The 25,752-nt window shown below is 49.0% G+C and overlaps 2 protein-coding genes across 2 annotated transcripts in view; one reads left to right on the top strand and one right to left on the bottom strand.

The window, feature by feature from the left end:
• Positions 1 to 9,641, top strand: part of LOC140398677 (trafficking kinesin-binding protein 1-like) — a 114,362-nt gene extending 104,721 nt beyond the window's left edge. Inside the window, 1 exon segment of the mRNA XM_072487658.1 lies at positions 5,868 to 9,641. Coding sequence (XP_072343759.1) covers positions 5,868 to 6,615 — 748 coding nt within the window. The 3' untranslated portion in view covers positions 6,616 to 9,641.
• A 2,855-nt stretch (positions 9,642 to 12,496) lies between these two features.
• LOC140398045 (cholecystokinin-like) lies at positions 12,497 to 23,482 on the bottom strand. The gene is made up of 3 exons (XM_072486261.1): positions 23,323 to 23,482; positions 19,033 to 19,248; positions 12,497 to 12,868 (listed from the first exon to the last, which is right to left on the bottom strand). The coding sequence occupies exons 2-3, from the start codon at positions 19,244 to 19,246 to the stop codon at positions 12,741 to 12,743; spliced, it is 342 nt and encodes a 113-aa protein (XP_072342362.1). The 5' UTR covers positions 19,247 to 19,248; positions 23,323 to 23,482; the 3' UTR covers positions 12,497 to 12,740.
• Between the last annotated feature and the right edge of the window lie 2,270 nt (positions 23,483 to 25,752).

Consider the following 25,752-nt stretch of genomic DNA (forward strand, 5'->3'; position numbering starts at 1 on the left):
TGATGTGGAGATGCCGGCTTTGGACTGGGGTGAGCACAGTAAGAAGTCTTACAACACCAGGTTAACGTCCAACAGGTTTGTTTCAAATCACTAGCTTTCGGAGCACAGCTCCTTCCTCAGGTGAACTCCTCATTCACCTGAGGAAGGAGCAGTGCTCCGAAAGCTAGTGATTCGAAACATACCTGTTGGACTTTAACCTGGTGTTGTAAGACTTCTTACTGTGACCTCCCTTTCAGACAGCACCTTCAAGATCGCAACAATTCACTGCTTTAAAGAATTATCCTGAACACCTCCCTGGTTCATTTGCCAATCACCTTAAATCTGTGTCCTTCAGGTTATCGACTCTCCTGCCATGAAAACTGTTTCCCCTTGTTTACTCTATCAAAATCTTCCGTCACTTTGAACAACTCCGCTCAATCTGCTCTGAACCTTCTCTGCTCCAAGGATGAACAATCCCAGCTTCTCCAATCCGCCTCCCCACTACTCGATTCCCAGCCTAACAATCACTGGGTCATTATAATTAGTCTCAGCGCCTTGGCTTTGAAGGGAGGAAGATCATTCGGGGTTCCTACTCGGGTTTAATTTCCAGTGACTCCCTTCTGGTCAAGCTCACGTGTACTTGTCCAGTGAACACTGGCCCTGACTTAAGCGCATGATTCCTTTTGGTTGTGTTGCCAATTGAGTGAAGGAATTGGGTGAATTCAGATCAGCGGGCCAATGTCGATATCTCCTAATGTTCTCAGTGACTTCAACAGAAATAAATAAAAACAATATCCTGCGTTTATATAGCACCTCTCCCAATATTTTGGACATCATAAAGTGTTTTACGGCTAATGAAGTACTTTTAAAGTGTAGTCACTTGGAAATGTGACTCCTACAATTAGCAATGTGATAATGAGCAGGCAATCCGCTTCATTGGTCATGGTGATTGAGAGATAAATAATTGAAATGGGAGTAGGGGGAGGGGACAAGAGGCATTTATGTGCGGTGGGGGAGGGAGAGCAGGCAGTGAGGGGGAACTTGCAAGGGGAAGGCAGCCTCTGAGGGGGAGGAAATGGCAGTGAATTGTTGACGGTGGTGGCAGAGGGAGGGGGAGTCCCCGATGATTATCCGGGGGTGGGGAGGGAACACCCAGTGATTGTCTGGGGGTGGGACACACACACACACACACAGTACCTCCATGTTGGGGAGGGGGAGGGGGAGGGGGAGAAGATGGAGGGGCGGATGGTAAAACCTCAGTTCTGATCTTGGCACCCTTTAAAGGTGGCCCCCCAATCTCTGTGGAGCTGGGTGGCAGCTCTATTAGGCCCTGCCCTGCCAGAGTAACGAAGTAAACCCCGCTCGCTCATTGTTTTCTTTAAGGAGGCTCAAGTGAAAACGGATGTGTGCCACTGGAGAGCTGCACGCCAGTTTCCAGTGTCAGCCAGACACTTTGATAAAATCTGGTAAGATTCTGCCCAATGCAAGTGTTATAACCCGCAGGAGAGTCCGGGGTGGAACAATCTGTCTCCCCGTGAGTCTCACCGAGTACGGGCTTCGCTGCTAAGGACCCGAGGAAGTTCATGATTGAGTTCTAAATAAACTCAGCCGGTATGGATCCAACAGAGCTGACCGGGCTGGGATCTGATGGATATTGGAAATATAATTGCTTAGTTTTCTTTCACCTACTCAATTTGGATCCATCTGCAGCCTACTGAAATAAGGTTTAGAGTTGAGATTCTAAATAATTGATTTAACCAAAGGAGCCATTTGGGTCTCATTATCGGATTGACCAACAGTTGGAATTGAATTCAACCTCTGGATTTATTTCCAGAATATATACCCATGGAAATATTGGGCGCAATCTACCGGCCTCATTGCGCCAGAACGGGAGCGCGACGCGGCCAGTAGATGCTGGTAGAGGCCTCCCTCGGACTTCCCGACAACCAGTATGCCTCGGGATCCCATGCACAATGGGCGGGACCAAGCCTCACATGTCCAAGTAGGTTTAAAACCCACTTAGGTGTGATGTCCCCAGGATCTATCGGGTTCCCAGCAGCTACCGACTTCCGAAGGGAGACTCCAGCCAGGTGCCGTTCAGTACTGGTCCTTACAGATGTGGACCAGGTGGAATGGCACTCGGAGGGTCTTCCAGGCCATTGGAGGCCCCTGGATGGTCAGGGATAGGGTAGGGTGCCCCCCCATGGACTCCTGCTTGAACATAGGCACCTTGGCACTGCCACCCTAGAACATAGAACATTACAGCGCAGTACAGGCCCTTCGGCCCTCGATGTTGCGCCGACCTCTGAAAACACTCTAAAGCCCATCTACACTATTCCCTTATCGTCCATATGTCTATCCAATGACCATTTGAATACTCTTAGTGTTGGCGAGTCCACTACTGTTGCAGGCAGGGCATTCCACGCCCTTACTACTCTCTGAGTAAAGAACCTACCTCTGACATCTGTCCTATATCTCTCTCCCCTAAATTTAAAGCTATGTCCCCTCATGCTAGACATCACCATCTGAGGAAAAAGGCTCTCACTGTCCACCCTTCTAATCCTCTGACCATCTTGTATGCCTCAATTAAGTCTCCTCTTAACCATCTTCTCTCTAACGAAAACAGCCTCAAGTCCCTCCGCCTTCCCTCATAAGATCTTCCCTCCATACCAGGCAACATTCTGGTAAATCTCCTCTGCACCCTTTCCAATGCTTCCATATCCTTCCTATAATGCAGCGACCAGAATTGCACGCAATACTCCAAATGCGGCCGCACCAGAGTTTTGTACAGCTGCAACATGACCTCATGGCTCCGAAACTCAATCCCTCTACCAATAAAAGCTAACACACCGTACGCCTTCTTAACAACCCTCTCAACCTGGGTGGCAACTTTCAGGGATCTATGTACATGGACACCGAGATCTCTCTGCTCATCCACACTGCCAAGAATCTTACCATTAGCCCAGTACTCTGTCTTCCTGTTATTCCTTCCAAAATGAATCACCTCACACTTTTCTGCATTAAACTCCATTTGCCACCTCTCAGCCCAGCGCGGCAGCTTATCTATGTCCCTCTGTAACTTGTAACATCCTTCCGCACTGTGCACAACTCCACCGACTTTAGTGTCATCTGCAAATTTACTCACCCATCCTTCTATGCCCTCCTCCAGGTCATTTATAAAAATGACAAACAGCAGTGGCCCCAAAACAGATCCTTGTGGTACACCGCTAGTAACTGGCCTCCAGTCTGAACATTTCCCATCAACCACCACCCTTTGTCTTCTTCCAGCTAGCCAATTTCTGATCCAAACTGCTAAATCACCTTGAATCACATGCCTCTGTATTTTCTGCAGTAGCCTACCGTGGGGAACCTTATCAAACGCTTTACTGAAATCCATATACACCACATCAACTGCTTTACCCTCATCCATCTGTTTGGTCACCTTCTCAAAGAACTCAGTAAGGTTTGTGAGGCACGACTTACCCTTCACAAAACCGTGTTGACTATCTCTAATGAAATAATTCCATTCCAGATGATTATACATCCTATCATGGGCAGCACAGTAGCATTGTGGATAGCACAATTGCTTCACAGCTCCAGGGTCCCAGGTTCGATTCCGGCTTGGGTCACTGTCTGTGTGGAGTCTGCACATCCTCCCCGTGTGTGCGTGGGTTTCCTCCGGGTGCTCCGGTTTCCTCCCACAGTCCAAAGATGTGCAGGTTAGGTGGATTGGCCATGATAAATTGCCCTTAGTGTCCAAAATTGCCCTTAGTGTTGGGTGGGGTTACTGGGTTATGGGGATAGGGTGGCGGTGTTGACCTTGGGCAGGGTGCTCTTTCCAAGAGCCGGTGCAGACTCGATGGGCCGAATGGCCTCCTTCTGCACTGTAAATTCTATGAAATCTCTTATAAACCTTTCCAAGACTCTTCCCACAACAGAAGTAAGGCTCACTGGTCTATAGTTAGCGAGGTTGTCTCTACTCCCCTTCTTGAACAAGTGGACAACATTTGCTATCCTCCAGTCTTCTGGCACTATTCCTGTAGACAAAGATGACTTAAAGATCAAAGCCAAAGCCTCCGCAATCTCCTCTCTAGCTTCCCAGAGAATCCTAGGGTAAATCCCATCCGGCCCAGGGGACTTATCTATTTTCACACTTTCCAGAATAGCTAACACATCCTCCTTATGAACCTCAAGCCCTTCTAGTCTAATAGCCTGAATCTCAGTATTCTCCTCGACAACATTGTCTTTTTCCTGTGTGAATACTGACAAAAAATATTCATTTAGCACCTCTTCTATCTCCTCGGACTCCCCGCACAACTTCCCACTACTATCCTTGACTGGCCCTACTCTTACCCTAGTCATTCTTTTATTCCTGACATATCTATAGAAAGCTTTAGGGTTATCCTTGATCCTACCTGCCAAATACTTCTCATGTCCCCTCCTGGCTCTTCTTAGCTCTCTCTTTAGGTCCTTTCTAGCTAACTTGTAACTCTCGAACGCCCTAACTGAACCTTCATGTCTCATCTTTACCCTGGCCCTGCAGATTTGGCAGGAGCACTGCCAGGGTGCCAGGGTGGCAGTGCCAGGGCGCTTGGGCGCGAGGGTGACATTTCTAGGGTCAAGACCTGGGGAGGGGTCAAACCCATGAAAGGAAGTGGAGTTGGTTATGAAGGGGCCTCCAGAAGGTTGGGTGGGGTGAAGGGTGGGGGCCCTGGAAGGGGGACCCAGAAGAGGGCATAGGAAGGCCTGAAAAGGTGGGCTCTCAGCAACCCCACAGTGGGGTGTCATCAATTGGGGGGTAACGCCCATGTTTGTGAGGGGCGACATTGTTCATGGATCGGTGGGGGGGGGGGGGGGGGGGGGGGAGAGGGGGAGAGGCTGCAGGACCCACAAGCTCACTTGGAGATCGGGGCACCCTTTCAAAATGGTGGTCCGATCTCTGAGGAGCCAGTCTGGCCAGCAAGTTCAGCTTCCCACGCCTAAGTGTGGGCTTGACCGCGGAGAAACTCCCCAGGGCCCAGAAAAATGACTAAGTGGTTAGATAGCGGTGGGGAACTCGCTGACAGAGCCGAGGAGAAACTCCCAGCAAAACCCACCACAAATGACACTTGGAAACCTTTCCATTAGATCGCGCCGGAATCTACAAAACCCAGTGACTTACCGTGCCCTGCGGCATGATTGTTGAGGGTTTCGGATTAAGGTCAGATTGATGAAGATTGGTCAGATGGTAATCAAAGCTGGATAGGACTGGAGAGAGGTAGCTTGGATTGGTTGAGTTTGAGGTGAATTGAACTTTGCAGGATTGCACAAAATGATTTTGAGTTGGGTTTTGATAATTTGCAATGAGGTCGATTGGCTGAGTTTGAACATTTGTGATGTTGGGGTTCACTGCGTGAGGTAACTGTGAGCTGAGGTTGGCTCAGTTGAAATGAGCTTCAGAGCATTGTGATTGGTTTGTCAGGATTTGGCGGGGTTTGTGTGGATTGAGGTGTTTTGGATTGGGTGGGAGTTGTGTAGGATGGGTTCCCAACATCACAGCACTTGCACACTTTCATTTGGCGATGGTGGTCCCTGATCTCTTGCTGCAACTTCTGAATTTCCTGGTCCCAGCGTGGACGAGATCCAAATCACGACGTCTTGCGAGATTCGGTTGAACCTCGCGAGACGTCTCAAGCTCCCGAAAATCAGGAGAGGCCTCTTGCACGATTCAACGACCTCATCGCGGCACCAAGTCGGGGGTGATGAGGCCGGTAATTCACACCCCAAATCTTTTAAGTTGGGCTACACTCAGTGCAATGCTACCATGAGAATGCCAGTTCGACCTTGTTGTATTATTGATTTGATTGTCAAATATATTATTGAATGTTTATCCCTTTACTCTCTTCCAGTTTCCACCACACACCTAACTCCTCTTGCAGCAGCTTTGGCAAGTTGAGGTCTACCTCATCTGATGGGAATTTGGACAGACTGAGGCCCATCTCTTCATGTGGGAATTTCGACAGATTTCGGCCAACTCTGTCATGTGGGAACGTAAGCACATTAAGTACTACTGCGCCCAGCCGAAACACAAATACCTTCGGGACCACCAAGTCCAGCAGGAATTCCGAGACATTGCGAGCAGCTTGCTGTGCCCCCCACCGTAAACGTTATGCATCTGAGTCAGCCACTAACCTGAGAGAACACACGATCACAATGAGCACTTCACTTGGATTAGTCACCTTGTTAAAGGAACAGGGAATATCTGCAGCGGTGTATGACCTCATCTGTAATACTGAAGACACCAGAGTTGCTGAGGATTCTGCCATTATTCAGCAGCATGCGAATGGAACCCTGTCCAATTTCCCAAATCCAGGCGCACATTTGGTCTACCTTTCCAAGTCCCCGTTTGCACTGAAGTACACTAGTCCACCTCTAAAACCCTTCCTTACCTCCAGCTTGGCCAGGTCCATGCTCAAGAGGATGAATTCTGCAGAGGATGGAAGGAGCCCAACAGGAAACAGGACCCAAAGAAATATCTTCAGCATGAACCTGGTGGGGAAACTGAAGCGTCTTGGTTTAGATAAAGTGGTGGCCAGAGGGTTGGTAAACCCTGAGAAGCAAAGGTTGACGAGGCTCACTCGAAGGTTCAGCACATGAGAAATGAGAGCATCAAGACTCCCTAAATATAATGATAGATTCTCCAGCAGGATCAGTATGAATGACCCCCTTTCACCCCCTCCCTGCATTGTATTTTACAAACTGAACCTAGTCATATTACAGCTGCAACGGGTCCCCATCAATCAAGCTGAGATCCTTTCCATTTTATTTCAGTTTTGTGGTGCATTAAGCAAACCGTTTTAGTTGATTTGCCATTAAATTATCTGCTAAATGTTTAATAATAATCAATAGTGACCAGGATGAAATGAGAATTATTATATGAAGTGAATTTCCTGCTTGAAGTGGCCAATTCAGTTGGGACGGGAGGTGATGGCCCTTTTTAATGTGATCGTTATGCTGCTTCTATATTCAGTGTGTATGTGGCTTCACTCTTAGTCTATTGTTTCAGCTCGCTGATCAATAACATGCATCCGGGGCAAATTCAGTCTATTTCACTCATTGTTATCCTTTGTGGAATCTCGACTGGGCACCAACTCTGTGGATTTTATCCTTCAGTGTGTATCATTTAGAGGTCATTAAGCACAGAGCTCACACTGCCTTGAGGACAGTGGTGGTCGCACTTTAACATTTGATGTCTTGACCTGTTACCGACAGAGCTCCTCTGTGCCAGTGCGTGACCCTCCCCTCTGTGCCAGTGCGTGACCCTCCCCTCTGTGCCAGTGTGTGACCCTCCCCTCTGTGCCAGTGTGTGACCCTCTCCTCTGTGCCAGTGCGTGACCCTCTCCTCTGTGCCAGTGCGTGACCCTCTCCTCTGTGCCAGTGCGTGACCCTCTCCTCTGTGCCAGTGCGTGACCCTCTCCTCTGTGCCAGTGCGTGACCCTCTCCTCTGTGCCAGTGCGTGACCCTCTCCTCTGTGCCAGTGCGTGACCCTCTCCTCTGTGCCAGTGCGTGACCCTCTCCTCTGTGCCAGTGCGTGACCCTCCCCTCTGTGCCAGTGTATGACCCTCTCCTCTGTACCAGTGCGTGACCCTCCCCTCTGTGCCAGTGTGTGACCCTGAGCGAACTCCCAAGCACTTCTCCGATCATTAATACTGATAGCCACAGACCTTCACTGAAAGTCTGATCTCTGAGACGTCCAATATTCTGACCAATTCTTGCATTTCTGGCTTGTGGGGAAAGTTAATCATTCCCTGGAGAGGAGAATGTTCAATTTTCTTGGGACTAGCGTTCCTCATGATGTGACCAGCTTAACCAAATTCAAGAAGAACTACCCTCTCCAACCATTTCTAATCCACATGGAAACAAACAGCAGTAAGTGGTAGATCAGCACACTTGGAAGGGCGCCCGACACTGTGGAATGATTTGCATTTCTTACTTCCGAGTTTGTGTCCACCGCCCCCCCCCCGCCTGGGTTCTTCCAGGAGATTTGGTGCAGTGTAAGGATCAGTAGAGGCAGAACTGAGTGACTCGTTGCTGCATCTGAACACGTTTGGTGCCCAGATTAATACTTAACCATCTGTAAACAATGAACTGCAACATAAGGTTACTCTTGACTGGAATGGCCGGGAACCTCCTGTTTTTTCAATGCTTATCTGGTGGTTTTCTCATTTTACAAAATTCAGCATGTCTTGATTTTTGGAGAATTTGTTCAACTTTGCTCCATTTGGTTGCTGAATATTAACCCTTTGCACACTGCAACGACACGACACTTTAATAAAATCGGTGTGCAACAAAGTAAAATTGAAAGGTTATTATGGAGATTCTGAAATTTACAAATCAAAATCCCCACCCTGGTATCAAATCAGGGTGAAGGTCTGGACAATTCAGCAGATTCACAGAGTTTATGGAGGTCAGGATACAGCTGGGTGTTAGGGATCCATTGTGCTGCAATCCTTAAACCCCTTTCCCAAAGCAATCCTTTCAAAAGCTCAATTAACCCCGAACCTTGACTGCTTTTTGGGAGAGCGTTTCAGATTTCAACTAATCTGTGTGAGGAAGTGTTTCCTGACATCAACCTTTAACTTAAAATATTGTCGGCACATGAGCCATTTGAAAAACAGGAATTCTTCAGTGAAAGGGTTAAATCCCAGGGTTAGTGGGGTGAGTACAGGGAGCAATAGAATCTTAACTTGGTTTGATCAGGTTAAGTTTGCAAATGCTGGACATGATTCCAAGTTTGACCTTTCTAGAGTCTGAATTCTTTTGAGCCTCTGTGTTGGAGGGTTAAAGAATGGATCCCTCACCATCTTGTGACTCAGTAGCCCAGAGAAATAGCACGGAACCCATTTCAAAACTAACCAGCTCATCATTAGCGGTGACATGGATCTGAACTGCTATCAGTCGCTTTGCCTAGCAGTAAGATTCCCAAGATGTTTCTAGCCGAAAGGATCTATTGAGATTGTCATTTAAATTGGGATTTGATAGCAATGAACAATCCATTAATTATTTTGTGTGAGCATATTTGTGCCACCACTAATTTCGCCGATTTACACCTCCATAACATTGGGCCGAATCTCACCATATCTAGCTCAGACTGAAAACCGGTGCCAGCAGATCATCTTGCCCCATTTCAGCTGCTCGTTTGCCAAACTCTGCCAGTGTGTCTTACCAGCTGTCCTCAGCAGGGGCTAATTCCAGTTTTTGATCCCCATTTCTTCGCCATGCGCAGCCTTGGTCCCCGATCACTGACTTACATTTACTATAAGATTCTGTCACTCGTCATTCCCCTCTCCCATCCCCCGATAGGAAGGCAGGGTAGTGACTGAACTCGGTCCTGGAGCAGTGTGTGTTATCTTGCTGATTAGGCAGTTCGTTTATTTGCAGTTTTAGTGCAAACGTGAAATGTATTTTAGGAAATATGACTGCATATAAAGCCATCCTAGTTGGAGGTTTGTAGTTGAGATAAGTTGCTCCTTGATGAAGTTAACAAAGTGCTCCTTCGAGACTGCCAGCTTTCTGTGTAGCTGCAAGTATACAGACTGTGTGAGAAAGAAAGATAGAGTTTAATCCTGTAAAGATTTGTAATTTTTTAATTAAAAGTAATAAAGCAGATATCAGAAGATAAATGAGTTACTGTTCGAGTTTGAGTTACTGATGTAAACACTCCCACACTCCCTGAACCCGCCTCCTCGGCCTTCCAACTTTCTCTCTACTTTCAACAGCCTCTCTGAACTTCCCTCGTCTCAAATATCTCCCACTTAAGTTCCTTCAATTTTATAGGTGTTTGTTCGACATAATTGTCGATTTGTGACACTTGGAGAATGTGGTTAATAATCATGTTCAGAGTGATCAAAGTCCAGGATCGAACCCGGGTCCTGGGCGCCGTGAGGCAGCAGTGCTAACCACTCTGCCACCGTGTTTATCAATTCCACCGTTTCATAACCCTTTGGGTGAAGTAGTTTCTCCTCAACTCCGTTTTAAATTTGCTGCCCTTTATCCGGAGACTATGACCTCTTGTTTCAGAATGTCCCACAAGAGGAAGCATCCGCTCCACGTCTACTTTATCCAAACCTTTTAGCATCTTGTAAACCTCAATTTGACCTCCCCTCGTTCTTCTCAACTCTAGAGAATCTCGGCCTAAACTGCTCAATCTCTCCTCATATGACAAACCTCTCACCTCTGGAATGCAGCAAGTCACGTCAGAAAGTTTAAATATTCGGGGGGGGGGGGGGGGAACAATATTTAAATGTATTCAATATCATTAAAATGAGGTTCTAACCCTTACTGGGAATAAACCTTGTGACATCACCAGTGAGGGGTGTGGAAATTCGGGGAACACAAGTTCTCTCTGTTCCCCAATTCTGCCCCGGTGTCTGTATTTGTCGCAATCTCAGTTCATTTGTTGATGAAACCCTCATCCATGTCTCGGGACCTCCAGCTGGGACTATTCCAGTGCAGTCCTGCTGACCTTCCATGTTCTACCCTCCAAAACACTGAGGTCATCCAAAACGCATCTGCCTGTGTCTCACCTTATGGCCAATCCCAGGTTCCTTATCACTCCTGTGCTCGCTGACCTACAGTAACTCCCATTCAGCAACATCTAGACTTGAAGATTCTCATAGAGAGCCGTGCGCACAGCCCAGTCCATCATACGAACCTGCCTCCCATCCATCGACTCCATCTACACCTCCCGCTGCCTGGGGAAAGCGGGCAGCATAATCAAAGATCCCTCCCACCCGGCGTACTCACTCTTCCAACTTCTTCCATCAGGCAGGAGATACAGAAGTCTGAGAACACGCACGAACAGACTCAAAAACAGCTTCTTCCCCGCTGTTACCAGACTCCTAAATGACCCTCTTATGGACTGACCTCATTAACACTACACCCTGTATGCTTCATCCGATGCCGGTGTTATGTAGTTACATTGTATATGTTGTGTTGCCCTATTATGTATTTTCTTTTATTCCCTTTTCTTCCCATGTACTTAATGATCTGTTGAGCTGCTCGCAGAAAAATACTTTTCACTGTACCTCGGTACACGTGACAATAAACAAATCCAATATTGTTTTTAAATCCGTCCTCGGCCTTACCCCTCCCTATCTCTGTAATCTCCTCAAGGTGCCACAACTCTCCTTGATATTACATTCCTCCCATTCGGGCTCCTTGTACATTCCCAACTTTGATGCTCCACCGTTGGCAGCCCTGCCTTCAGCTCCCTGGGCCCAAGCTCTGGAATTTCTTCCCTAAACCCGTCTGCCTCACCTTCCTTCTTTACGGCATTGCACTTTGGCCAATTTTGACCTAACACGGCTGTGCCATACTTTGTTTTGGAACACTGCTGTCAAGCACCTTGAGACATTTCATTATGTTAAAGGTGATATATAAATAGATTGTTATTGCAGTCATGTCAAGAACTGTCTCCCAAAGGCTGTCAATCTCAGGCCTTCCACAGACCCCGGACATCAAGACATCTCTTGGGTTAAAATTTAACATAAACTTTTCCTGCTTCCCTCGTGCTTTGAAAACCTTTCATTCTTCCCATCCCCATAACTGGAGAGCTTACAGTGGAATACAGGGATGGAAGCTGTACTCACACACGTGAGGTGTACTCCTCCCCAACCTGATGGAATAAATGGCCTACGTTAACTATAGGAAATATATATATACACTTGGCTGGGCAGCACGGTGGTGCAGTGGTTAGCACTGCTGCCTCACAACACCGAGGTCCCAGGTTCAATCCTGGCCCCGGGTCACTCTCCGTGTGGAGTTTGCACATTCTCTCCATACCTGCGTGTGTCTCACCCCCACATCCCAAAGATGTGCAGGGTAGGTGGATTGACCACGCTAAATTGCCTCTTAATTGGAAAAATTAATTGGGTGCTCGAAATTTATTTAGAAAATACACTCGGGCAGCAGCAGCTCTTTATCCTGATAGGTCTGTTCCACAGGTTATAAGCAGTCATGCTTCCCACAACAAAAATCAGCAATAATCCAGCTAGAGTCAGCATTTCGCAAACAAGAGATGCTTGTCCGTCAGAAAGCAGCCATTCCCGAGAGCAACCAATCATTGTGATATTAAATTTGGTAATTTAAAAAAATATTTAATTGGGGAATGTGATACATTTTTGATGATCCACATTCCCAGGGTGCGTGCACACACAGAGATGCACACACACACAGACACACACCAACAGACAGACGCACACAGAGACACACACACACGCAGACCAACAGACAGACACAGAGTCGCAGACGCAGACTCACACACACATACAAAGACCCACACACGCTCGCACACACAGAGAGATACACGCACACAGAGACACTGACAGAGAGATACATTTTCACAAAGAATGTACTGAACTCTAATGCAGGTGTCTAACTTTCTTCTGCTAGGTTTGTGAATCTACATCCCCGAAGCATACAAGCATCCAGGATCACACACTGTCTTCTGTGGCAATCAGTAACTCTGAACACAAAGTGTGGTACACAACACTTAGACCATTTATTAAAACAACCAAAAAAATATCAAATTCTTTTGAGTAAAATCAACACCAGTAACTTTTCCAATAATTCTTAAATGGATCAAAAATGTTTCTCTGCATTATTTTGAGAATGGGTTTATAATTGCAACAGTGACAAATATTCTGAGTTCAGTTGGTTGGTACAGTGGGTGAATGGTTTCCGAGCAATACACACAAATACTTTTTCTCTGAGTGATGACTTTAGGAGTCCAGTTCATACTCTTCGATGCTGCGCCTGCCAAAATCCATCCAGCCTGTGTAATCCCTGTCATGCATTTGATGGAGCACATCTCGGAGCTGATACCGATCGGCCTGGTTCAATAGTCCGACTATATGGAATAAAAATTAGAATTAGACCTTCTTGGCATTTTTCACTTTTTACTGTCTCCCCTCTTCGGAAGGCAGTTCCACACACACTGGGCGGGATTCTCTGGCCCTGAGGCCGGAGCGTTTGATGGCGGCGTCTACAGGCCCCGAGGAGCAGAGACCCTGCGCTGCACAGGGGGCCAGCACGACACTGGAGAGCCTCACGCTGCTCCAGCCGCCGATACTGGCGTCAGAACTGGCGCCGCGGGTTTGCGCATGCGCGCAACGGCCTGCGCGAATTTACGCATGCACATAGGTTGCCATCTCCACGCCGGCCCCGACGCAACATGGTGGAGAGCTAAAGGGGCCCGGCGTGGAGGAACATAGGCCCCCACCAGGACAATCCGGCCCACCGATCAGTAAGCACCGATCGCGGGCCAGGCCACCGTGGAGGCCCCCCTGGGGTCGGATCCCCCCCCCCGCAGGATGAACGCCAGGGTCCCGCCGGGTAGGACCACACTTGAATGGCGCCGGCAGGCCTCAGCAGCCACTCTGCCCATCGTGCGCGGAGAATTGCCGGGGGGCTGCGTCGCGTGAATCGCGCAACCCCACCCCCGGCGATGCTCCGACCCGGCCCACGGTCGGAGAATCCCGCCCACTGACTCTCACTGGGAGATAGTTCCACACACACTGACTCTCACTGGGGTACAGTTCCACACACACTGACTCTCACTGGGATACAGTTCCACACACACTGACTCTCACTGGGATACAGTTCCACACACACTGACTCTCACTGGGGTACAGTTCCACACACACTGACTCTCACTGGGATACAGTTCCACACACACTGACTCTCACTGGGGTACAGTTCCACACACACTGACACTCACTGGGATACAGTTCCACACATACTGACTCTCACTGGGATACAGTTCCCCACACACTGACTCTCACTGGGATACAGTTCCACACTCACTGACTCTCACTGGGATACAGTTCCACACACACTGACTCTCACTGGGATACAGTTCCCCACACACTGACTCTCACTGGGATACAGTTCCACACACTGACTCTCACTGGGATACAGTTCCACACACACTGACTCTCACTGGGGTACAGTTCCACACACACTGACTCTCACTGGGATACAGTTCCACACTCACTGACTCTCACTGGGATACAGTTCCACACACACTGACTCTCACTGGGATACAGTTCCACACACACTGACTCTCACTGGGATACAGTTCCACACACACTGACTCTCACTGGGATACAGTTCCACACACACTGACTCACACTGGGGTACAGTTCCACACACACTGACTCTCACTGGGATACAGTTCCACACACACCGACTCTCACTGGGATACAGTTCCACACACACTGACTCTCACTGGGATACAGTTCTACACACACTGACTCTCACTGGGATACAGTTCCACACACACCGACTCTCACTGGGATACAGTTCCACACACACTGACTCTCACTGGGGTACAGTTCCACACACACTGACTCTCACTGGGATACAGTTCCACACACACTGACTCTCACTGGGATACAGTTCCACACACACTGACTCTCACTGGGATACAGTTCCACACACACTGACTCTCACTGGGATACAGTTCCACACACACTGACTCTCACTGGGATACAGTTCCACACACACTGACTCTCACTGGGATACAGTTCCACACACACCGACTCTCACTGGGATACAGTTCCACACACACTGACTCTCACTGGGATACAGTTCCACACACACTGACTCACACTGGGGTACAGTTCCACACACACGACTCTCACTGGGATACAGTTCCACACACACCGACTCTCACTGGGATACAGTTCCACACACACTGACTCTCACTGGGATACAGTTCTACACACACTGACTCTCACTGGGATACAGTTCCACACACACCGACTCTCACTGGGATACAGTTCCACACACACTGACTCTCACTGGGGTACAGTTCCACACATACTGACTCTCACTGGGATACAGTTCCACACACACTGACTCTCACTGGGGTACAGTGCCACACACACTGACTCTCACTGGGATACAGTTCCACACACACTGACTCTCACTGGGATACAGTTCCCCACACACTGACTCTCACTGGGATACAGTTCCACACACACTGACTCTCACTGGGATACAGTTCCACACACACTGACTCTCACTGGGGTACAGTGCCACACACACTGACTCTCACTGGGATACAGTTCCACACACACTGACTCTCACTGGGATACAGTTCCACACACACTGACTCTCACTGGGATACAGTTCCACACACACTGACTCTCACTGGGATACAGTTCCACACACACTGACTCTCACTGGGATACTGTTCCACACACACTGACACTCACTGGGATACAGTTCCACACACACTGACTCTCACTGGGATACAGTTCCACACACACTGACTCTCACTGGGGTACAGTTCCACACACACTGACTCTCACTGGGGTACAGTTCCACACACACTGGCTCTCACTGGGATACAGTTCCACACACACTGACTCTCACTAGGATACAGTTCCACACACACTGGCTCTCACTGGGGTACAGTTCCACACACACTGACTCTCACTGGGATAGAGTTCCACACACACTGACTCTCACTGGGATACAGTTCCACACACACTGACTCTCACTTGAATACAGTTCCACACACACTGACTCTCACTGGGATACTGTTCCACACACACTGACACTCACTGGGATACAGTTCCACACACACTGACTCTCACTGGGATACAGTTCCACACACACTGACTCTCACTGGGGTACAGTCCCACACACACTGACTCTCACTGGGATACAGGTCCACACACACTGACTCTCACTGGGGTACAGTTCCACACACACTGACTCTCACTGTGATACAGTTCCACACACACTGACACTCACTGGGATACAGTTCCACACACACTGACTCTCACCGGGATACAGTTCCACACACACTGACTCTCACTGGGATACAGTCCCACACACACTGACTCTCACTGGGATACGGGTCCACACACACTGACTCTCACTGGGGTACAGTTCCACACACACTGACTCTCACTGGGATACAGTTCCACACACACTGACTCTCACTGTGTCTCAGTACCCTCGTACTGCAGTAAAGTTGTCATTCTGTGTGCATCTAGAGAAGTCATTGGTGGCAAGCTCTTTGACCTTGAGTGGAATCACAACTGAGCATGATCACCAGCTTCACTGTGGAGAGGACAGAAGCGATTGATTCAGCTGGATCTGGGTCTGTGAGTCAGTGGATCACAATGGACTGGGTTGGCAGTGGGTGTCAGAGTAAGGGGGTCAGGATGGACTGGGTGAAGGAGTCAGGATCAGGGGTCACAATGGTTTGTGTCAGCTGGAACTGATTTTTCTTTTCAAAAGAAAGCTGGGTCTGTGGATTTTTATAATTCACCTCTCTCCTTAGGCTGAAGAGGATTGAGAGAGGGAAAATCTCCCAATAAGCCAGTGAGGATTGTTGCTTCTGGTCACTATCTACTGATCCCTAATGGAGGATTATTTTGGACCTCAGCTGTGAACGGGATCAGGCTGAGTGCGATGCTCTGTGCTGTTGAATAGCTACTTTTTTTTCTTATTCATGTACGTGGTGTGGGCGTCGCTGGTTAGGCCAGCATTTATTGCCCATCCCTAGTTGCACTTCAGAACGTGGTGGTGAGCTGCCTTCTTGAACCGCTGCAGTCCATGTGGTGTAGAACAAGGAACAATACGGCACAGGAACAGGCCCTTCGGCCCTCCCAGTCTGTACCGGTCACGATACCAACCTTGGTCAAAACCCTCAGCACTTCCTTGTGCCGTATCCCTCTATTCCCATCCTATCCATGTGTTTGTCAAGATGCCTTTTGAACATCGTTAATGTATCTGCTTCCACAACCTCCCCCGGGCAACGCGATCCGGGCACTCTCCACCCTCTGCGTAAAATACCTGCCTCGCACATCTTCTCTAAACTTTGCCCCACAGACCTTAAACTATGTCCCCTGGTGACTGACCCCTCCACCCTGGGAAAGAGTGCCTGCCCATCCACTCTATCCATGCCCCTCATAATCTTGTAGACCTCTATCTGGTCACCCCTCATCTTCCATCTTTCTAATGAAAACAGTCTGAGTCTATTCAGCCTATCCACATAGCTGGAAACATCCTGGTAAACATCCTCTGACCCTCTCCAAAGCATCCACATCCTTCTGGTAGTGTGGTGACCAGAATTGTGCGCAATATTCCAAGTGCGGCCTTACCAAGGTTTGATATAACTGTAGCATGACTTACCAGTTTTTATACTTGATACCCCGTCCAATGAAGGCAAGCATTCTGTATGTTTTCTTGACTACCTTGTCCACTTGTGTTACCATCTTCAAAGATTTGCATGCCCAAATCTCTCTGACTTTCTATAATCCTAAGAGTTTTACCATTTACCCTATGTTAGACGCTATGTATATTTACCCTCTATGTTAGACCTACCTCACATTGTCTGGATTAAACTCCATTTGCCATTTCTCTGCCCAAGTCTCCAACCTATCTCTGTCCTGCTGTATCCTTTGACAATCCACAACACTCTCTGCCACTCCACCCACCTTGGTGTCATCCACAAACTCACTAATCAGACCGGCTACATTTTCCTCCAAATCGTTTATGTACACCACAAACAACAGAGGCCCCATCACCGATCCCAGCAGAACACCATTAGTCCCAACCTTCCATTCAGAAAAACACCCTTCTACTGCTACCTTTGCCTTCTGTGACCGAGCCAGTTCTGTATCCATCTTACCACCTCACCTCTGATCCCGTGTGACTTCACCTTTTATACCAATCTGCCATGAGGGACCTTTCAAAGACTTTACTGAAGTCCATATAAACAACATCCACCACCCTCCCCTCAGCAATCATCCTTGTCACCTCCTCAAAAATCTCGATCAAGTTAGTGAGGCACGACCTCCCCTTCACAAACCCATGCTGTCTATATCGTCTGAATCCATTTGTTCCAGATGGGTATAAATCCTCTCCCTGAGAATTCTCTCTGATAATTTACCTTCTACCGACGTGTGGCTCACCGGCCTATAGTTTCCAGGATTATCCCTGCTACCTTTCTCAAACAGCGGTACCACATTAGCTATTCACCAGTCCTCTGGGATCTGTAGGTACACCCACTGTGCTGTTCAGTATCTTGACAACTGTCACCACTCAGAGTTGCACATGGTGAATCAGTGGGTGGAACTGGGACCATAGTTTAGAAACTCTTTGTTCTAATCGATTTGAGCTACATTTCTGGTTTCAATGGTCTGTTGTGACAAAGACCGTCGATTCCAGCTGCACTTCCAGTGTAGCTGCTGCTAAAACACTCAGGTCACCTCCTAGACTCAATTCTCATATTCCTCTTGTTCTTCTCCCATCATCCAACCTTCAGGGACTCAAGCTCATCTCGACTCTGCTGTGCATGATTGACTCGTACCGGATCCCACACACCTATCCTCCCGTTCCTCCTGAATATTCCTTCCCAATCCTTGTATCTTCCATGGTCTAACTACTTATCATCTAAAGTTTCCCCCAGTTCCTCGTGATAATTATCCCATTAATTTTTCATTCCACTAGCACCAACCGGTGAGCCTCCATCAACTGAAATTTCCTCCCAAACCTTTCACGCACCCACCCCCCCAACACTGAAACAGAAAACTGCATTTCTATAAAGCCTTTCACAACTTCCGAAGCAAGTTACATCCAATGAAGTTTGATCATTGTTGGACTGTCGAGAATGCACACAGCAAGAGACCAAAAACAGTGATGTGATAAAGATCAGGAAATCTAATTTAGTGATGTTGATTCAGCTCAGTTATTGGCCAGGACCCGGTGACACCCCCTGGCCTGGGGAACTGATAGGCCCACCTGAGAGGGTGGATGGGACCTCTGTTGATCTGAACAGCAGCTCCTCTGGTAGTGCAGCACTCGGGCGGCACGGCACTCGGAGGGTCAGCCTGGATTATGTGCTCAGATTTTGGCCTCTGTTGCCTCCCTGCAGGTCAGGTCTCTATGTTAAAGACGCTCTGGTAACCCAACGAGAGCCTTCTGGAAAGGAGGGGAAATGATTTGCAGGAAGCGGTTTGGAAAGGTGTGCCTGAGGTGTTTCCACTTTACCTTCTTGAATCTGGGGTAGCAGTCTGGAGGCCAGGTCCTCCGCTCTTAAAGGGGCAGCCCTGCGGCCCAGTGGACCTGCCCCATTGCCTGATGGGTACTTGCCGGTGCGTTCCAGGATAATTCCTCCATTATTGTGAGGGCCAGAGAGTGGCTTCGCCAGGCAGCCTGTTGCCAGGACAACCACTAGAACACTGATGTACACGGTGTTGGTCATATCTGTAAAATACAAATCACATACAGGGGGAGCAGGAACAATCAATGGGCAAAGTAGATTTCAACATCATTTGAGGTCATCCACATTGGAGCTAAAAAGGACAGACTAAGGACGGTTCTCCATCATAAATATCATGAATAGATCCGTCTGAACCATCAAAAAAGCCACGAAAACGCAGAGCTTTATTCTGAGAGAATGAGAATAGATACTTGCAGACGTTACGGTTCAGTTATACAAAACCCTGGTGAGAGCACAGCTGAAGAACTGCAATCAGTCCAAGGCCAGAGGCTAGAGGAAGGATGGACGTGCCTCGGAGGGAGAGCAGTGAAGATTTGATAAATAACACCAGGACTCCAAGGAGAGATTAGATAAACTTTCCCTGGAATTCAGAAGGGGAGCACTGATGGACATAAATACGGTAGCGACAGGGCTGCCTCAAGGCTACTTGCCACCCTTGGTAAACATCGCCTTGGTGACCTCCACACCTGACGCCCATCATTAATTTTCCAACACGGATACAGTAAAATGCTCTCACAGGGTTGCAGGCAATCGTCAAACCCACAGGTCGCGGATATCCTCGCTCTGGTCTCAATGTCCTGGGTCCCGTCCCACTGCTTTGCTTCCACAATACTATGTGCCCTTGGCACCGTTCAGATTCACTCTCTCTGCTCCTGCTCCTCATCTCTTTTTTAATAAATTTAGGGTACCCAATTGATTTTTTCCAATTGAGGGGCAATTTAGCGTGGCCAATCTACCTAGCCTGCACATCTTTGGGTTGTGGGGGTGAAACCCACGCAGACATGGGGAGAATGTGCAAACTCCACACAGACAGTGACCCAGAGCCAGGATTCGAACCCGGGTCCTCAGCGCCGCAGTCCCAGTGCTAACCGCTGTGCCAGATGTCGCCCTTCCCGCACCTCTTGTGAAACCTAAGCCCACAGCACGAGATCGTCACCTGCAGGTGGGATTGGCACAGAAGAGAAAGTAAATTGGATGGTCAGTGAATGTGTGCAGTTGGAGAGGTGGGGCTGGGATGAGAGCTGTCGTCTGATAGAAAATTCCAGAGGAACAGGGAGGGAGGGAAAACAGAACTGAAAGTGTGTTGCGCCCACTCCCGGACACTCGGTTAAGTTCCTCGCTCTCAGAATAAAGTAATGTCAATATCAGGATTTTGGTTGGAGCTTCTGCCCCCGCATTTTGCCAGCTGGGCACCTGCTCAGTTCACTGAATGGTTTTATTGACCTTCGGTAGTGAGACAGGAATTATTGGTGAATCTGGACATTTCAGGAGTGAAATTCGGAACCATTTCTACACACAAAGAGTGGCAGAAGTTTGGATCACTTGTCCACAAGTGGGATTGATGCTAAATCAACTGTTAGTTTTAGATCTGCGGGTGCAACATTTTCTCAGTCAGACGTATTCAGGAGAGTGGGAAAGGTTGGGTATAGGGAGCTGATTGAATGTTGGAACAGACTCCCAGGACACAATGACCTTCCTCTATACCTATGTTCTTCCTATTTTTCTAGCACACAACACACTGAACACAGCACACAAAGTTGAAGCAAGGTTGACTGTGACCCAGATTGAGCCTGGGACAGGTGTGTAAAGAAAGAAAAATGAACTTTCATTTCTATAGCAACTTCCACATCCTCACGACACCACAAAGAACTTTCCAACCACTGAATATTTTCGATGTGCAGCCAGTGTTGTGATGCAAGAAATGCAACAGCTTGTGTGCAGCACTCTCTCAGTACTGACTCTCTGACAGTGCGGCACTCCCTCAGTACTGACCCTCTGACAGTGCAGCACTCCCTCAGTACTGACCCTCTGACAGTGCAGCACTCCCTCAGTACTGACCCTCTGACAGTGCGGGACTCCCTCAGTACTGACCCACTGTCAGTGCAGCACTCCCTCAGTACTGACCCTCTGACAGTGCAGCACTCCCTCAGTACTGACCCTCTGACAGTGCAGCACTCCCTCAGTACTGACCCTCTGACAGTGCAGCACTCCCTCAGTACTGACCCTCTGACAGTGCGGCACTCCCTCAGTACTGACCCTCTGACAGTGTGGGACTCCCTCAGTACTGACCCTCTGACAGTGCGACACTCCCTCAGTACTGACCCTCTGACAGTGCGGCACTCCCTCAGTACTGACCCTCCCACAGTGCAGCACTCCCTCAGTACTGACCCTCTGACAGTGTGGGACTCCCTCAGTACTGACCCTCTGACATTGCGGCACTCCCTCAGTACTGACCCTCTGACAGTGCGGCACTCCCTCAGTACTGACCCTCTGACAGGGCAGCACTCCCTCAGTACTGACCCTCTGATAGTGCAGCGCTCCCTCAGTACTGACCCTCTGACAGTGCAGCGCTCCCTCAGTACTGATCCTCTGACAGTGCAGCGCTCCCTCAGTACTAACCATCTGACAGTGCAGCACTCCCTCAGTGCTGACCCTCTCCTCTGACAGTGCGGCACTCCCTCAGTACTGACCCTCTGACAGTGCGGCACTCCCTCAGTACTGACCCTCTGACAGTGCGGCACTCCCTCAGTACTGACCCTCTGACAGTGCAGCACTCCCTCAGTACTGACCCTCTGACAGTGCAGCACTCCCTCAGTACTGACCCTCTGATAGTGCAGCACTCCCTCAGTACTGACCCTCTGACAGTGCAGCACTCCCTCAGTACTGACCCTCTGACAGTGCAGCACGCTCTCAGTACTAACCCTCTGACAGTGGGATACACTCAGTACCTTCTGCCCTCGAGTCTCTAAATTGAACCCACCGCTCTCTGTGTAAAACATCACTGGTTTGAGGAGAATCTCCTGCAAGCCCAGAGGAAAGTTCAGGTTGTGTCACTGACAGAAACACCAATTCTGGAGACACCTTCTGTCAGGTGGGAAATTGTGAGGAGGGTCAGATGGGATTCCCGCTGTGAATCAAACCCTCCCTTGAACCCTCAGTTCACACACTCCCAGAAACAGTTTCTGGAGACACGAGCTGGAACAGGAGAGAGGGAATGTGAAAGGAGAGTGGGAGGAGGAGAAGTGACTCTGAGATAAGGAGTGAAGCGAGGAACAAGAGTGGAAAAGAAAGAAGAAAACTGCAACTAGAAAAAGAGGAAATGACTAGAGAAGGGGAAAAAGTAGAAAATAGGAGAGAAAGTAGGAGAGAGACAGAATGGGAAAGGAGGAGAGAGAGAGAGAGAATGGGAGAGGAGGAGAGGGGTAGAGAGAGAGAGAATGGGTGGGAAGGGAGAGAGAGAATGGGAAAGGAGGAGAGAGAGAGAGAATGAGAGAGGAGATGAGAGAGAGAGAGAGAGAATGGGAGAGGAGATGAGAGAGAGAGACAGAATGGGAGAGGAGATGAGAGAGAGAGAGAGAATGGGAGAGGGAGCGAGGGAGAGAGAGAGAGAATGGGAGAGGGAGAGAAGGAGAGAGAGAGAGAGAGAGTGGGAGAGAGAGACTGGGAGAGGGAGGGAGAGAGAAAGAGGGAGAGGACGGGAGAGAGAGAGAGAGAGAGAGTGGGAGAGGAGGAGAAGAGAGAGAATGAGAGAGGGAGAGAGAGTGGGAGAGGAGGGGAGAGAGAGTGGGAGAGGAGGAGGAGAGAGAGAGAGAAGGGGAGAGGGAGAGAGGGAGAGAGAGTGGAAGAGGAGGTGAGAGAGAGGGAGAGAGTGGAAGAGGGATAGAGGGAGAGAGTGGGAGAGGAGGAAGAGAGAGAGAGACTGGGAGAGAGAGAGAGGGAGAGAACATGGGAGAGCGGGTGAGAGCGAGAGAGAATGTGAGAGGGAGAGAGAGAGAGAGAGAGGGAGGCGAGGGAGAGAGAGAGAGAATGGGAGAGGGAGTGAGAATGGGAGAGGGAGAGAGGGAGAGAGGGGAGAGGAGAGAGAGTGAGAATGGGAGAGGGAGAGGGAGAGAGTGGGAGAGGAGGAGAGAGAGAGAATGGGAGAGTGAGAGAGTGGGAGAGGGAGAGAGTGGGAGAGGAGGAAGAGAGAGACAGAGGGAGGAGAGGGTGGGAGAGGGAGGAGAGGGAGAGAGTGGGAGATGGAGAAAATGGAAGAGGAGGAGGAGAGAGCTGCTCACCCGCTCGGGACCGTGCCTCTGTCCAAAGTGCTGAAGTCTGGACCGTGCCTCTGTCCAAGATGCTGAAGTCTGGACCGTGCCTCTGTCCAAGGTGCTGAAGTCTGGATCGAGCCGCTGTCCAATACCCTTTCTCACAGCCCCTTTTATCCAGCCCATTCCTCACGTGTCTCAGGTTACACACAGGAGAAGCTAAATAAATAAATAAATGTCAAAAGAGGTTCTCTGCGTCATTTGGGTTTCAAATCCGCTCCGAACGCTCTCAAGTTCATAAAAATACAACAGGAGATGAGATTAGAATCATTATTTATTTTACTTAGGCAGCTAAGTTTAGATTTTGCCAATGTGCGTGTGTGCAGTGTGAGAGTATGTGTGGAGTGTGTGTGCAGTGTGAGAGTATGTGTGGAGCGTGAAATTATGTGTGTGTGTGTAATATGAGAGTGTTTGTGGAGTGTGTGTGTGTGCAGTATGAGAGTGTGTGTGGAGTGTGTGTGTGCAGTATGAGAGTGTGTGTGCACGTGTTTGTGGAGTGCATGTGTGCAGTTTCAGAGTGAGTGTAAGTTTTTTTGTTTTAAAATATTTTTTATTCTCCTTTTTCACATTTTCTCCCAAATTTACACCCACTAACAATAAACAATAATCAGTAACAAATATGTCAATCCCCATATCAATAACAACGATCCCATCCTCCCACCAAACCCCAAACATTAGCCCGCATGTTCACACAAACAAATGACTAAAAGGAATTAGGGATCACCCATAGTTGCCATTAACACACACCGCCCCCCTCCCCCCAACCCTCCCCCCCCCCCAACTAATGTTCGATGTTATCCAGTTCTTGAAAGTGCATAATGAATAATGCCCATGAATTGTAGAACCCCTCCATCCTTCCCCTCAGTTCAAACTTAACCTTCTCAAGAGTCAAGAATTCCAACAGGCCCCCCCCACCACCCAGGGCACAGGGTGGAGAGGCCGCCCTCCAACCCATCAGGATCCGCCTTTGGGCGATCAACGAGGCGAAGGTTACAACATCTGCCTCCGCACCTATTTCCAACCCTGGCTGCTCCGACACCCCGAATATGGCCTCCCGGGGACTCGGGTCCAGTTTCACACGCACCACTTTAGAAATGACCCTAAAACCTCCTTCCAGTATTCCTCTAGCTTTGGACAGGACCAAAACAGATGAACGTGATTAGCGACCCCCCCCCCCCCCCCCCCCCGCAATGTTCACACACATCCTCTACTCCTTCAAAGAATCAGCTTATCCTTGCCCTCGTGAGGTGCGCTCTGTATACCACCTTAAGCTGTATCAGCCCCAACCTCGCGCATGAGGTGGAGGCATTCACTCTCCGGAGCACTTCACACCAGAACCCCTCCTCCATACCCTCTCCCAGCTCTTCCTCCCACTTTGCTTTGATCCCTTCCAGTGGTGCCTTCTCCTCTTCCAAAATAGCTCTGTAAACCGCTGACACTACCCCCTTCTCCAGTCCCCCTGTCATCAGCACCTCCTCCAGCAATGTGGAGGCCGGCTCCACCGGAAGCCTTGTATCTCCTTTCTGGCAAAATCTTGAACCTGCATGTATCTAAACATTTCCCCCTGCTCCAGCCCATACTACGCTTCCAGCTCCTTCAGTCCTGCAAACCGACCCCTAAGAAACAAATCTTACAGTGTCTTAATCCCCTTCTCCTCCCATTTCCAAAAATTTCCATCCCACCTCCCTGGCTCAAATCTGTGGTTCCCCCAAATCGGCATTTCCCTTGACCCTGCCCCCGAAGTGTTGGCGAAACTGCCTCCAAATTCTCAATGAAGCTATTATTACCGGACTCCCTGAGTATTTTCCTGGCGCTATCAGGAGCGGTGCTGTTGCTAGTGCTTTCAATCCTGGCCCCCTGCACAAACTCTCCTCCATTCTGACCAAGTGTAAGTGTAATTGTGCAGTATGAGAGTGTGTGTGTAGTATGAGAGAGTGTGTGCGTAGTATGAGAGAGTGTGTGCGTGTGCACTAAAGAGTGTGTGTGTGCACGTGTGTATGGAGTGAGTGTGCAGTATGAGAGTGTGTGTGTGTAGTACGACAGCGGGTGTGAACATGTGTGCGGAGTGCATGAGTGCAGTGTCAGAGTGTGTAAGTGTGTGTGTGCATAGTATGAGAGTGAGTGTGCGTATGAGAGTGTGTGCATGTGTGCTGCAGTATGAGACTGTGTGTGCACATGTGTGTGGATTGCATGTGTGCAGTATAAGAGTGTGTGTGTGTGTAGTATGACATCGGGTGTGCACATGTGTGGAGTGCGTGTGTGCAGTATCAGAGTGTGTGTAAGTGTGTGCGTGCGTAGTACAAGTGAGTGTGCGTATGAGAGTGTGTGCATGTGTGCTGCAGTTTGAGACTGTGTGTGCACGTGTGTGTGGAGTGCATGTGTGCAGTATCAGAGTGTGTG

The sequence above is a fragment of the Scyliorhinus torazame genome, chromosome 21 (assembly GCF_047496885.1).
Source record: "Scyliorhinus torazame isolate Kashiwa2021f chromosome 21, sScyTor2.1, whole genome shotgun sequence".
Lineage (NCBI taxonomy): Eukaryota > Metazoa > Chordata > Chondrichthyes > Carcharhiniformes > Scyliorhinidae > Scyliorhinus > Scyliorhinus torazame.

Bases quoted from the DNA above. Each gene is read 5' to 3' on its own strand.
- LOC140398045 (XM_072486261.1), bottom strand. From the start codon at position 19,246: ATGACCAACACCGTGTACATCAGTGTTCTAGTGGTTGTCCTGGCAACA. The intron at 12,869-19,032 runs GTAAAGTGGAAA...TATTCCATATAG, and splicing joins GCTACCCCAGATTCAAGAAG to TCGGACTATTGAACCAGGCC.